Below are 13,483 nucleotides of genomic sequence, written 5' to 3'. Positions count from 1 at the left end.
GCTGTGGGTACAAGATACGTCGCAAAATGTTTGTTTAGGATGCAACAGCTGTTGCCGGAAAGTTGGACGAAAATGTTCCGAAAATGTGTGTTGCGTTGAAAATTTAAACTTCCGGTGTGTTTGTTGAGAACAGGATTTAACTAGAAAGGTGGAAAATGTTTGTACATATATTATACATATTTTTAAAGCACTTTACTGACAGCTTGTTGGAACTGAAATCTTTTTGGAACTGACATATTTAATCCCTAGTGTAGGTGTACATTTTCAGGGAGCAAAAAAAAAAAAAAAAAACTTTGGTTCCATATTGAGAATTTTATTCCAGATTTTTGTTCCAGATATGTAACTACATTTTCATAATTTTCTGGATGAATTTAGCAATTTATGATTACGAAATATTTTCATACATTGAATAACATTTTTAAATACATTTTTAGCAGGTTCCATATTGAGTGAGTTCTTGTCGCTTCTTTTTGGGCAACATTCTGTGGCTTAAGTCTGACTAAATTGCCCATGTAATATACCCATGTAACCTATTAAATCTCTGCTATAAATAGACATTTCTTGGTACAAAAAGAACATGTAAAATCTGTACAAATCCCCAACGAAACATGTCCAAACATTTTCTCCAGTAGCACTTGCTTACCTCCAACACCCTTCCTTTTGCACTACTCTGCTGGATATTTACATGTACTTTGCCAGCCCCTAATTCAATTAACTTTAATGAACTGAATTATAATTGCAAATAAATTATCCCATTTGCGACGCACACAAATTCGCGTCACACTTTTCGCCACAGCTGAAAGCTAGAGGCTGGGTCTGGGCTTGGGTCTAAGCCCTAAGACGTCGTCAAGGCCAATTAGAAAACTTTGTGCGAAAATGGCAGACGAGACGTAAACTTGTCTTTAGATCAGAGAGAAAGCCCCTCTGGAGCCGAAACGAGTCGTAGTTGTTGGAGCATATGGCTGCCGCGGGGGGGTGAAAAAAAGCTTACCAAAGTCAAACTCGATTAAAAATGCATAAATGCAATTAAAAGCAAATGGAAATCGAACGAAACTCGCAAAAGCTTTCAATGTAAGCCAACTGGTGGGAGGGTAGGTAGGGTAGGGTGGGGTGGCAGTGGAGAAAACCCAAATGCCAAAAGACAGAAAGAAGCAGATGGTAGCGCCAAGAGAGCAGAGCTTAGGGGGGCCAAACACGAGGCAGTGGGGCAAAGACACTCTAAAGGCGCGACAAGTGTCGACTGAGCTTTGCTTTGCTTTTCGCGAGAGGCGCAGCTGGAGAGAGAGAGAGAGAGGCGGCCAGAAGCCAAAAGCAGTCCAAGAAACGAAGCCCTGACCATGCAACGACCGAGGCAGAGGCAGTGTGGCGGCAACAGAGAGTGAGAGAGAGGGAGAGGAGTGCAGTGCAGTGCAACACACGCTGGTTGACTGGTTGAGTTGGTTTTGCTGACTGCACTTGTTTTTGCCATTATTATTGCTGCTGCCGCTACCGCTGCTGCGACTACTTGCTACGTTTTGTGGCAGCAACAAAGAGAAAAAACAGGCCTATTTTAGCAAACCGAAGGGTTTGATACACTGCAAGCGAAATGGGTTAAATGGAAGCTACGATTTTGATTCAATTTGTGGGAAGCTAAGCGGAAGAGGTGCTTGCTTTTAGTGGTGCAAATATCTGCAGGTAAAACATAGATGGCAGTGGAAAAAAAATCTTTATTAAATATACTAAACTACCTGGCATAATAATAAAGCTTAGATAACAATATTTTACAATTATTTACTTCGAAAAAGTCAACAAAATGTTTATAAACTGCTTAATGGATTTTTTAAGGATCGCTTTTCAGATTCTTCCATCTCTGATATCATCAAACAGCTGCTTAAAGCCGCAGTTCCCGCTGTAACAACAACTATTGCCAGTTCACCCACATATACACAGACAACAGTTAGCCGCAGTCTCTGCTACAACAATCTGTGTCTGCATTTGGCTGTGTGTTTGTTTGTGTCTATCTTTGTGTGCGTAAAGCTAACATATTGCGGCACTTTTTGGACACTTTCAGTGTAATAAAACCACTCGAAATCATGAAACACACACTGTAAAGAGTAATGCATGCAATTTCTAACATAAAAACATCATAAATTGATGTAAAAACGTAAAATTCCAACATATGCTAGCGCACACACACACACATACAGGGAAAAACCACTCTTTGACTTACTTTCAAATGCACTGTGTGTAAAAACGGTGTGTTTTTTTCTTTCTTTGTTTTCTTCGTTTTAGTGTGTTTCTATGCTTTTACTTTTTCCTTTTTCTTTTGGATTTTGCACTCACACACACAGGCACGGGCACGGGCTCATGTAAACACAACACACACACAAACACAAATACAAGCACACGCGCGCGCGAACACGAAACGTATTTTGTTATTGTTTGGTTTTCTCTTTTTCTTTTCTTTTTTTTTTGTGTTGCGGAAAAACCTTATAAAATGCGTAACAAGTTTGCAATTTTGGTTTTTTCCTACTTTATCGCTTTCTGCGCGCTGCAACGGCTAATATAACGAAGCACGACATGGCTGCTTATAACGGTAAAACGGTAACGATACGATGACGATGCCTCGATTACGATTATGACGTAGTGGCCGAAACTCACGGACCGCCCACTATTTGCACATGCGAGATCCAGAGGGAAGTACCGTTGCGACAACCGACTGCAAGCGCGGCAAACGTTTGATTGACGCCGCCGCCGCCATGGAAAATGGAAAATGAGGCACTATAGCTTGCCACTGCAAAGCTTATGTACGATGGACGAATTGAGCGAAACGAGCGACAAGCACAAGCACAGCAGCAACACACGAGACGCGTGGGAGAGAGAGCAGTGGGAGCAGCAACAACACACCAATGTGGAGAGAGAGGAGAGCACAAAAATTGCATGCAAATTCCTTTGCTTTGCTCGTGGGTGAGCGAGAGAGAGAGAGAGAGCGCGCTCGTTTCAGAAGGTGAGCAGAAAGTGAGGAGAGCTGGCAACACACCACCCAAAAAGTGAGAGCCTGAGTGGGAGCTCATCATCGTTATTTGAGTGCTTTTCTGGGTGAGCCTGCAACCTGTATGAGGGCCAAAAGGAGCGCAGGAGCTTTTCGTGGGTGTTTCAACTGTTGTTGCCGGCTGAAGCTTCGAACAGCTGTTTGAGAAGAGGTTATAGGGAGCAGACATATGGAAGGAAATTGCGTTAGACGAGGGAATGGTCCTTATGATGTCTTCAAAGGGAATATTCATGTGAAAGAAACACTGAATATGGAATTCTTAATGGCTCATAGTGTTATTAAAGGCGGAAATATGAGGGGGGAAAGGTAAAGAAGTAGAATTATTGATATTAAAAAAGAAATGTGTGTAACTTACTGATGGAAGAGGCATACTAATAAATGGGTTTTTGTATCATTTAGAAGTGAAGATGGGACAGTCGTATTGAAAAATGTTCACAGGGGTAATCATTTCATGAAATCAATTCATGGAACATTCATAAATCCTTTTCAGTCCCGTCATCTCCATACGTCAAATTCAATGTTAGTGCTGGGAAAATATCAAATCTGTCTAATGTCTTACCTGCTACAAAAATCTGCAAAATGCTTGCAACTCCATTTTCCATTGCTGGAAAAATCTCCACCCGGAGACATCAAACATATGACCCAACTAATTAAGTTGTTACTTGCACACGTTTCTCTATGGAAACAGCCCACAAGCAACGTTAACATTGATGTTAACATGAGCATTAACATTAACTTTACATTAACAAGTAGCAACCTAATTAGTTGGGCCCACATCTTAGAAGGCCAACAAGCTGTTGATATGTCTGATGTCTGACCTTTGCAAAAAAATCTGCTCACGGGTTACAGCCAGGCTGCCATTACCTTACCCAAGAATGACCAACCAAAAGCTTTCAACTCCATTTACAAAGCCAAAAGCAAGCTTTCTCACCAGCGGAAAACACAACCAGCCGGTTTGAGTAACAGCTAGAAAGCTTTATTTTAGATCATGTTGGAGAAAACGGCCGTTACAATTTCCTTAATTTTGAATTTGTATTAGAATTATTTAAATATTTCTGCGGTATTTGGATTTTGTACTATTTTACTTTTGAAGTTCTTTTTAAGAGTCTAGAATTTTGTATACCTTTTTCGGAAGTTGATCAACTACGATCTTTATTTAATTTTGCAGAACCGCTTGTTGGTCTTGCGAAGCTTCAGCCACCACTCGAAATCATTTTTGACAGTCTTGGGTTTGGCCGCCCGCTCGTGATGCGCCACATTGGCATCGCGTTCACGCAGCCAAATCCTAGCATACTCCCAGCCAATGATCATCGACATCGAGACGGGGCCACACTGTAAACATTATCTCAAAATAAATGCATACAGAATATAGAATGAAGCCCACCTCTGGGTCAATTTTTGCTGGAAATTTCGTAGCCCTTATTCCCGCATCGGTCGTTAGGTTATCCTTGGGTATGTAAGGCCTCGCCCGAGACCAATCTCTGGTCCGGCTCATATTGCTTACGGGGGGGTAAATTTTTGTATATTTTTTGGATTTTATTAATTTAGGGTTTAACAATTTGTTACCCACATTTCTGAATACAATTTAAAAGTGTACTTTAATAACGTTTCCATGTATTTCAAAATGATGATCGTATGAAAAGATAAATTCTTAACATATATTTAATGATAGTTCTTTAATGTTACTTCTTCACTTTGAGCATAGATTAATCTTCTGTCCCGCACCCTAAACTAGGGGAAGTGAACTTGTTGTTTTTGAAATCCTTGTACTTCCACTGACTCCCTGTACCCGTACTACCCATTGAAAATATGCCTAGATAAATTTTTCAGTTGTTTTCGAATAAGTTGCCCTATAGATGGTCGCACGGTCATCCAATGTCCAATGTTAGCACTAAAAGTTTCGAAAAAAAATAAAAGAGAACCCGCCCAGTACATACTTGGGGAATTTCTCCACGACGAACCCGCCCACCGGCCCCCTAGAACCCACCCGAAGAGCAAACACTGAAATGTTTCGAAGGCGTTTCCTTCCACAATAACAAGAAGTGGAAGAAGAAGCAGAAGAAGTGCAAGAAGAGAAAGAAATGCTAAAAGAAGAGAGAGAGAGAGAGAGAGAGAGAAAGTAGAAATTGAACCTGGAACCTGTAAGACAAAAGGCAAAGAAGTATAACAAACTTTAAGTCAATACACCTACACAAAATATAACAAAACAAGAAAACAGAGCAGGCAAGAACAAAAATAAAACAAAATTAAATAGAAGAAAACAAAAAAGCTGTGAGGGTAGGGGAAATGGAAAAAAACAACAGCAAACTCTGGCAAACTCCCCACCACCCACTGAAGGAAAAGCAAAAGAAAGGAGGAGGAGAAGGAAGCAGCACAAGTAAAACAAAACACGGCGACAGGCCAACAATTTGAGGTGGGTCGGTGGGTTGATAAGGTGGTTCTGGTGTGAGGAGGAAGGTATTTCTAAGGGATGTGTAGTGCGACTGGGAGGATGGGGGTTCCAAGGGGGAACGTAAATCAAACAAAAATAAACAAAAATAAAACAAAGCAAACCAAATAAAATAAACAAAACTACGCAAAAGCACGAGTAGCAAACGACGATGACGATGAAGCGCAAACAAGCAGGCAAACCTAACCAGAAGTGAAGCCCCTGAGTCATTGATCAATGTGGTCGCTATCGAAATGCACTTTCTTTTACGATTGTATGTGTGCTATCATTTTTGTCGTTGGAAATCTTAATCTTTGTTCATGAATGATTGGATCTCCAATGAGTTTTCTTAGCACAAAGCCAATCAGTGAAAATGAATGCCATTTGTTGATCCTTTAAAAACATAATCTATAATCGGATTTGAAAGATGTTTCTTTAGAATTAATAAAGTAATTATACTAGCTAAAAATCTCCCAATAGGTATAGAGTATTTCCAACAATTCTGGAATTAAATAAAAAGTAAGGAAAAGCAGTTGGAAAAACAAGCAACAGAAACAGAAGCAATAAGCATAGAAAACGAAGGAAGCCAATGAACGAGACAAAGACAAATACAAAACAATTCAACGCTGATGAAGATGACGATGACGATTGTCATAATGATGTTAATTCTAATCATCATGTAAATGATGATTACGATAACGATAATAATGTCGCAACCACCGAAGCATTTTCCTGCCTTCTAAAACAAACATTTGCCAATGTTCTCAACAAACTTTTTATTTGGCCAAAAACGAAACGAAAGGGAAACAGAAATAGAAACAGAAACCAGACAACTGCGGGTTGTACAGGAGGGCCTTGCCTTAGGTTGATTCAAAGTGGGTGGTATGGGTCGTGATGGTGTGGAGTGGAGTGCGGCGGGGGAAGAAGTTTCGAGCAAACAAACACACAATTACAGTTACAGTTGTGTTTGTCTCTCCGCTCTGTTGCTGTGAGCACTGCAAACAAAACTTCCTATTTTAACCCATCCCACCACCAACCAACACCCCCTGGGGCCCATGTCCGTTTGCTGTCTCTTTCTCAGAGATTGTCCCTCTCTCTCTCTCTCTCTCTGTGGTGTGGGTTGCTCTCTCACGTGCAATTGTATGCGTAAATAAGCATTTTACTATATAACACAACTGTTCCTTGTCGTTGTTGTTTGTTATACCCTGTAGGAGTAAAGCTGAAGGATGGATTTGATTAATGAGTGTGTTTGTAACATGAACAAGATGGTGCTTTTGTGCATAAATATGTAAAATGAACAATAAACATTTCAGTAACTATATCCAGCCACGTTACTCATGTTATGTACTCGTAGTATATATTTTTTTATCTTTGCTACTGACTCGTGCATATATTTATATGCATAATAGGTAGAATGGTTAGAAAAGCAAAAGATCTTGAGGCACAAATATTGCATTGTATTTTACTTTCTTACTTATAGTATAGAGAGGTATCAAGAATTCGAACCTAAAAAATAATTTTCTAATATATCCATCGCAATGATTAAATTCAATGTTTATACTATGCACTAGTAAATGTCAAAAGTAGGCGATTTGGGACACCCTTCGACAAAGCTTAAATCAAGATCTTAGATTTAAAATATCTATGGATCGACTGAACATGCAAAATCCATCCTAAAAGGTGTTTGCTGGCAAACCACAAGAATTTTCGTTGTCTTCTGTTTTTATCTACTATAAATGCATTTACAGGGTAAAGTGTTAGTCCAAATATTCCATTAAGTATTCTTAGTTGTTTTTAGTTTTATTTGTTTATTTCAAAGCCATAGAATGCAGCAATGGAAAAGGGACTTGAGGGAGGGGTTTCTATGGTTAGGTGACTGTCACGAATGATGTCGACGCCTGCTGCGGACTGCTCTTCCACCTCTTCCCCCTGGCTCTTCCTTTGCCACGGCCACCTCCCACTTCCTCTGGTTATTGGGCTTCTGCTTCCACTTCCACTTCCTCCTTCCTGTCCTGCTCCATCTCTTTCATTGTTGTTGTTTCAGTGCTCATTAGTAGCATTCGCATTGGGCTCCTTGTTGTGTTTGTTTGTGTGTGTTTCGCCCTCTCTTTCTATTCAGTTTTTTGTCTGTCTCACTTTCTTCTGCCACCCCCTACTTTCCATCTCCCACCCATTCAGTCTGTGTGTCTCTTTGTGTGTTTGCATTTGTTTGTTTTAAAATTTTATTGTATTTCATTCAGTTGTTGGTTCGTTTGTACGTTTTTGTTTCGTTTTGATGCTGTTGGCCCTTCGTTGACTTCGTTTACTCTTCAAGGCACAGGCACCATCCCCCCCAGCCACCGCCCGCAGAGCTTTAGATCCACTACTATCCACAGGACACATCTTGACTGCTTGGACCGCTTCCGCTTTTCTATTCAAAATTAAGTACAACAATTTGTTGACATATCTCAATTTTCGAGCATTCATTCTTGGATACATCATTGAAAATGCCTTAGTTTTATTGGTATTTCAAGAGGACATTCCACACTTCTAAGAAGCGAAATTCAAAGTTTTTAAGATTTATAAGGTAAATTGTTAGGACAATAAAAGAAATTAAATTCATTATTTCTTGGCTCTCCAAAAAACCCACAAAAAAACAGTAGCATCCTCTAATAAAATTAGCCCTAGAAGAATTCACATTACTATGTGGTCTAGACCCACATTGAAGACCTGTGCCAACAAGTTGAGGCTGCTTTGTTTTGTGCCCTTTTCAATTACATTTCAAGGCTTCAGACCGAGCGAAGCGAGCGCGCGACAGCCATGAAAAAGTGCAGCGAAATATTCGACATATTCCAGATAACCAGAAAGACAGCAAAGACAGCAACACAAAAAGGCCAAGTACTAAGGCTAAAACATAAGCAGACAGTGCTTCGCCAACCCACCAGCCACCCACATGCAGCTCACGTGTAAGCAACGTTCGTTGTCCAAAAAAATGCTTAATTAATTACTTTTTTTCTGCATTTAGTTGATCTGTTTTTTTTTTGCCATCGGAGCATAGCTGCGTTGGCATTTCTGTTTCTGTTTCTTCTGTGGGGAGTGTTTCTATGTCATTGTTATTGTTAACAGCTGTACTTTCGCAAATTTACAGTAATAAAAGCACACGGAACACAAGTCGTACATGGAGAAGCAACAAAAACATGCCAGAAGGGGGGGCAAAACACCCAACAACAAAATTTAAGAAGATTTATGGCAGATATTTCGACCAGGGGAATACCCTCTTAAAAGCTCTGGAAAACTATACGGTCAAAGGTATTCCTAAAATGGGAAAATATACACACGCATATATTTGAATTTGATTCCAAAATAATACCATATTATTTTCCATGCATACAAAATTGTTTAAATTTTCCAAAATGGATGCTGGATGGACAGCACAGAGATTGGGAGACCAAAGAGACATGAAGATATCCTGAAGTTCATACAAATCGACTGACGGCATGCAATGAACTGCATTTCGACTATATTTATTTCATTTTTGTTCTGTTTTAGGCGAATATGGCATACTCTTTTATTGTGCAAATACAAGGTATAATAAACAACAACACAGCATTGGGCGCAACAGAAAACAGTTTTTGCTGAATGCACACGAAAAATCAACGAAAGAGCGAGAGACCGAAAAAACGAATGCGAAATTGCAACGGGAGTTCTGTGCTGTTCTCTTGTTGTTGTTGTTTCTATCCGAATGGAACAACAGAAGAGAGGAGAAATAAGCAGAAGAAAAAGAGTAAACAGTTGCAACAACAACAAAAAAAAAAAAAAAAAAAAAGATGGGTCTCCATGTCCCTACCCCCTCGGGTACGGCTCTGGGTCTGGGTTAGTAAATAAATGCGACAAGCGTATTTTTTTCCGTTCAGAAAAACAATGTCAACATGGAGGAAACATTTCAACCGAAAATTATAAAAACTATAAAAAAATACGTATAGAATGCACCCACACACATCAAAACAATCCACCATTTTTTGGGTTGCAACATAGTTAAATAAACATTTCATCATAATTATATTCAGGGGTACAGTTGCCTCGGCTGCAAATAAGTGATGCATACCACAGGGCGTGCTAGTACTCAACCTTATCGAGGTTGGTGCAAAAGGTGGGATAAAAAGGAAGAAGAAGAAGAGGGAAATGACGAACGAAAGACAAATTTGTTTACATCCGCTTGAAGTTTTGCCAAGGTTTGCGAATTGTTTTTTAACGGGTGGGAAGACAGTTAGATTCAAAGACAACAAAATAAATTATTTGTGCTCCACAGTCCTGGGTAGAGGAATGTACATGCATACTATTTACATATGTATGTACATACATATTTATGTATATTTTTTCATACTTATGTACATGTGTACATACATAATTTGAAATTAAAAACTTCAGTGCATAGTAGTCTTTTTGGTTCAACTAACTTCCGTTTTAGGAACTTCCAAATATTGTATGTAGATATGTATGTAAATATGTATATTTATGTATGTATTTATACTAATTCCATATTAATTCGTCTAAGGTCCTAAAAATAAATCCTAAGCATATTCCATGGTGCTCATTAAGGAAAAATACTTTTCATATTCCACCTCCCATATTGTCTAGTGGTTAGGATACCCGGCTCTCACCCGGGAGGCCCGGGTTCAATTCCCGGTATGGGAAAACTGTTAAAAGTTTCTTTTTTTATTGTTTTTTCTAAGCATGGACCGAAAAATTACTGTTTCAGTATTTTTAAATAAAAGAAATACATATTTCTGAACAAAAACCCAGGAATACACCTATGTATGTATTGTGTGTAGCTGTGTCGCTTTAATTACAGTATTTGCCATACCCATGTAGTATTATGCATAACAAAGATACGCAAACGCAGCCTACTATCAAAGGTTGAGACCCACTGTCAATCTCCAAATCACAGCAGGCACTCACACACAGCCTCATGCACGCACTCTCTTCAATTCGCTCTCTCTGTCTCTTCCACTCTGCACATCCCTACCGCAAAAGCTCTTTGACAACAGCACCAACAGCAACAACTAATTAAGTTCATTGCTTCTATTTGCGTATTTTGCTGCCTTGCATCCATTATTATTGTTGCTGTTTTGCATATTTTTTGCAGCCGAAGCTCAACAACAAAAGGCGACCGTAAAGCAAAATAACTACAAGAAAGAAAGAAAGGCCAGTCAAGATCGAAGCTTTTAATACCCTTGCTGATCGAATTTATTTTTAATTGCTAATTTGGAGTCACACAGATCTCTACACTTATGTAAATTAGACTTCAAAAATGCATCAAACCTGAATATTCATTGCCCATTCATTTGACATTTTGCAATAAGTTTTATGGGATTGGAAATCCTCCTTCTCAGCATTGCAGAGACTGTGCAGGACCAAAAACATAATACCCTATGCAAAGAGTAGAGCAACAAAAACTCATCAGTCTCATCTTCATTAGCTTTGCTTTCCGTCACTCTTTCGGTCTCTCTGCGTGTCGCTCTGCCCTTTCCCCGTTCATGTCTTGTCTTTTGCTGTCCCCCGCATTCTACCATCAACCAGCGTCCACCCCCTAGCCGAGACCCCACTTTCTTGCATTGTCTGTGCAAAAAAAAAAAAAAAAAGAAGAAATAACTTTTGTTTACTCGCATTCCCTGCGTTGCCTTTGTTTTTGTTGCCGCCTGTCTTCTGCCGCGCTGCTGTTTACACAATTCCACTGCCGAAGTCCAACAAAATAAAAATACGGACCAAAAACAAGTCAAAGCAGGCTCCAGACTGATCGACAAAAGGGATGCCTAGTAATCTTTTCACATTGAAATTCGAACATTCCATTCTGGAGACTGATTGAACCATAAGTTAATAAGTTACAAATTTTGAAGGTATCCTTTTTCTATTCCTATATAGAACTACAATCTTTAATAAACCTTCAATATACTCGTAATCGCTGAATATCAGAGAGTGGGGCCACAAGAAGAATCGAGACGTCGCCAACGCAAAATGCGAAATGTATGTATAATGACCTTCAGTTGAGTTGGTCGGCGTCGTCATTGACGCCAGCTGAAACAGTAATACTATCGCACTGTGGGGGCGGGGTTCTCTGCTTGGGTCAAGACTCGACACGTCTTAATTTCTACTCCCCATGGCCATCCACCATCCCCACGCCACACACTTTCCCATCCTCATACTTTCCCCGACGTATCCTCAACTCCACCCACGCACAAACATTGTAAACAAGCGGCGACGTCGCTGCCACGACTTCGGTCACGACGCTTCCTAGTTGTAAATTTACTCACACCCACCCACACGCTCATGCATACATATGTATGTACATACAATGTACATCAACAAAGCTGCCTTTTGCGCCTGCTCTCTCAATTCGTGCACTCTTTCGGGTTTACTCTCTCTGTTGTCGGCATTCATTCGCTCCTGTGCAAACAAGTGTTTGTTTGCAGCGTCGCAGTCGGCAGAGGCTGTGGGCGGCAGGCAGAACGCGAAGCACAAAAACACCATTCTTCCCGTGCCTTACCAACAAGCACTTAGCCCACTGACCCCTTCCCACCCTTAGCACGAACCCCCACGAACCACTGTCGAACTTTCTTATTTGATTATTCCAAAAAAGAATAAAACAGAAAGAAAGAGTCTCTCGAAAAGCGTCTGTCAAATTGTGACAAAACGAATTTGTACTAATTAGCATTTCTCATGTGGCCTTCACAGTGGGTCACATCGATTAAAATGTGCGCTGTGCGGCATGACTCTGCGGTTCTGTTTGGGACGGGAGTTAGGGTATAGATAAAATAATGGAATCGATTTAGCATTGATTGCCACTAATAAAATCAAGTCACTGTACACACTTGTTTTCATATAATTGTAGGATAAAGTCCGAAAAATGCCTGGTCTAAATGATCCATTACTTTTTTAAAGAGGCTTGTTGGCCACCCATATGTATGAATACGTACAGCTGATTAGATTGTTTGAAGCTGACCTTGCAAGGTTATGTAAGGCAGTCTTTTTAATACTTAGATAAAAGAGAAAATGAATATTTTCAGCCCTGCAACCAATTTTGGCAACCACTGTGGACTCACAATCCACGATTCGAATCCCATAGTGCGCCAAATGCACGCCAAAAACTAACGAAATAAAATATATTGGTATATCGTAACCTAGCAAGAGCGACAAGGACAGGGCTAGAATAAGGAAAGAGTGTGGAGGAAAACAAGCTGAAATAACTCTGCCGAGCCAGCATCGTGTTGTTGTTGCTGTTGTTCTACGTTGGCACGTGAGAGCTTGCGCACGAGAACAGAGGCAAAAACAACAACAAAACCGCCTCCCACGCAGTGACTAAAAACGCAGTGCACTTTGACAGAAGCAAAGAGAAGGTAGGTAGGTAGCGTTGTACAAGGCAGCGACGGAGAGATGGCAACGACAAAAACAAAGCTCGAGCTCGAGCAGCAGAGAAACGGGAGGTAAATAGAAAAGTGAATAAGAAAGGAATTCAGCTTGAGTGTCGAAGCTGAGAATACCCTTGCATATAAATATGTAATTCGTTTCGTTAATATTTGATGTGGTGATCAGATTTACATAGACCAATTGCACAATTAGATCGACGTTGTTTAGTTCTGTTTAAGCTACTTACATAGCTCTCGATTCATAATATTTCTTCCCAAGTTGTGGCAAAACTCTGATTTAAATACTCGTACTCTCTCCCAGGAAGGGTATAATTAGAGGCATACAAATGCATTTGGTTTGCATAGCAGAAAACCAAACAACAGCACAACTGTAAAAGACGACGCTCAAGGCAAACTATTTAGCAGCAGCGAGAGAGCGGCAGAAGACGGAAATACCGAGCGAACGATGACGAACGTAAAAACTACGCACCAAGCAGTGGAGCAACGGTGCGGGAGGGGCGGGGGCCAACAATAAAACACGGCACGAAAAACAAACAAACAAGCAGACCATGTTTTCGTGTGGAGAGGGGGAGGATTGGAAGAGAGGGAGACAGCGAGAAACAGTGACAGCGAACGGAGCGG

The 13,483-nt window shown here is 40.3% G+C and overlaps 2 protein-coding genes and 1 non-coding gene across 3 annotated transcripts in view; 1 reads left to right on the top strand and 2 right to left on the bottom strand.

Moving 5' to 3' along the window:
• Positions 1-2,736, bottom strand: part of LOC117901874 — a 148,471-nt gene extending 145,735 nt beyond the window's left edge. Inside the window, 1 exon segment of the mRNA XM_034812831.1 lies at positions 2,210-2,736. The gene's annotated coding sequence lies outside the window, so the exon portion shown is untranslated.
• Positions 367-4,562, bottom strand: LOC117901878. Its single transcript, XM_034812836.1, has 3 exons — positions 4,416-4,562; positions 4,157-4,363; positions 367-394 (listed from the first exon to the last, which is right to left on the bottom strand). Exons 1-2 carry the CDS (start codon positions 4,524-4,526, stop codon positions 4,184-4,186), a joined length of 291 nt encoding a protein of 96 aa, XP_034668727.1. The 5' UTR covers positions 4,527-4,562; the 3' UTR covers positions 367-394; positions 4,157-4,183.
• A 5,499-nt stretch (positions 4,563-10,061) lies between these two features.
• Trnae-cuc lies at positions 10,062-10,133 on the top strand. Its single transcript has one exon. It is a non-coding gene; the product is annotated as a tRNA-Glu (tRNA).
• Positions 10,134-13,483: the final 3,350 nt, after the last annotated feature.

Source organism: Drosophila subobscura, chromosome U (assembly GCF_008121235.1).
Source record: "Drosophila subobscura isolate 14011-0131.10 chromosome U, UCBerk_Dsub_1.0, whole genome shotgun sequence".
In the NCBI taxonomy this organism is placed as follows: Eukaryota; Metazoa; Arthropoda; class Insecta; order Diptera; family Drosophilidae; genus Drosophila; species Drosophila subobscura.
Note: the sequence above shows the minus strand (reverse complement) of the source record. Positions and strands in the feature narration are given on the sequence as shown.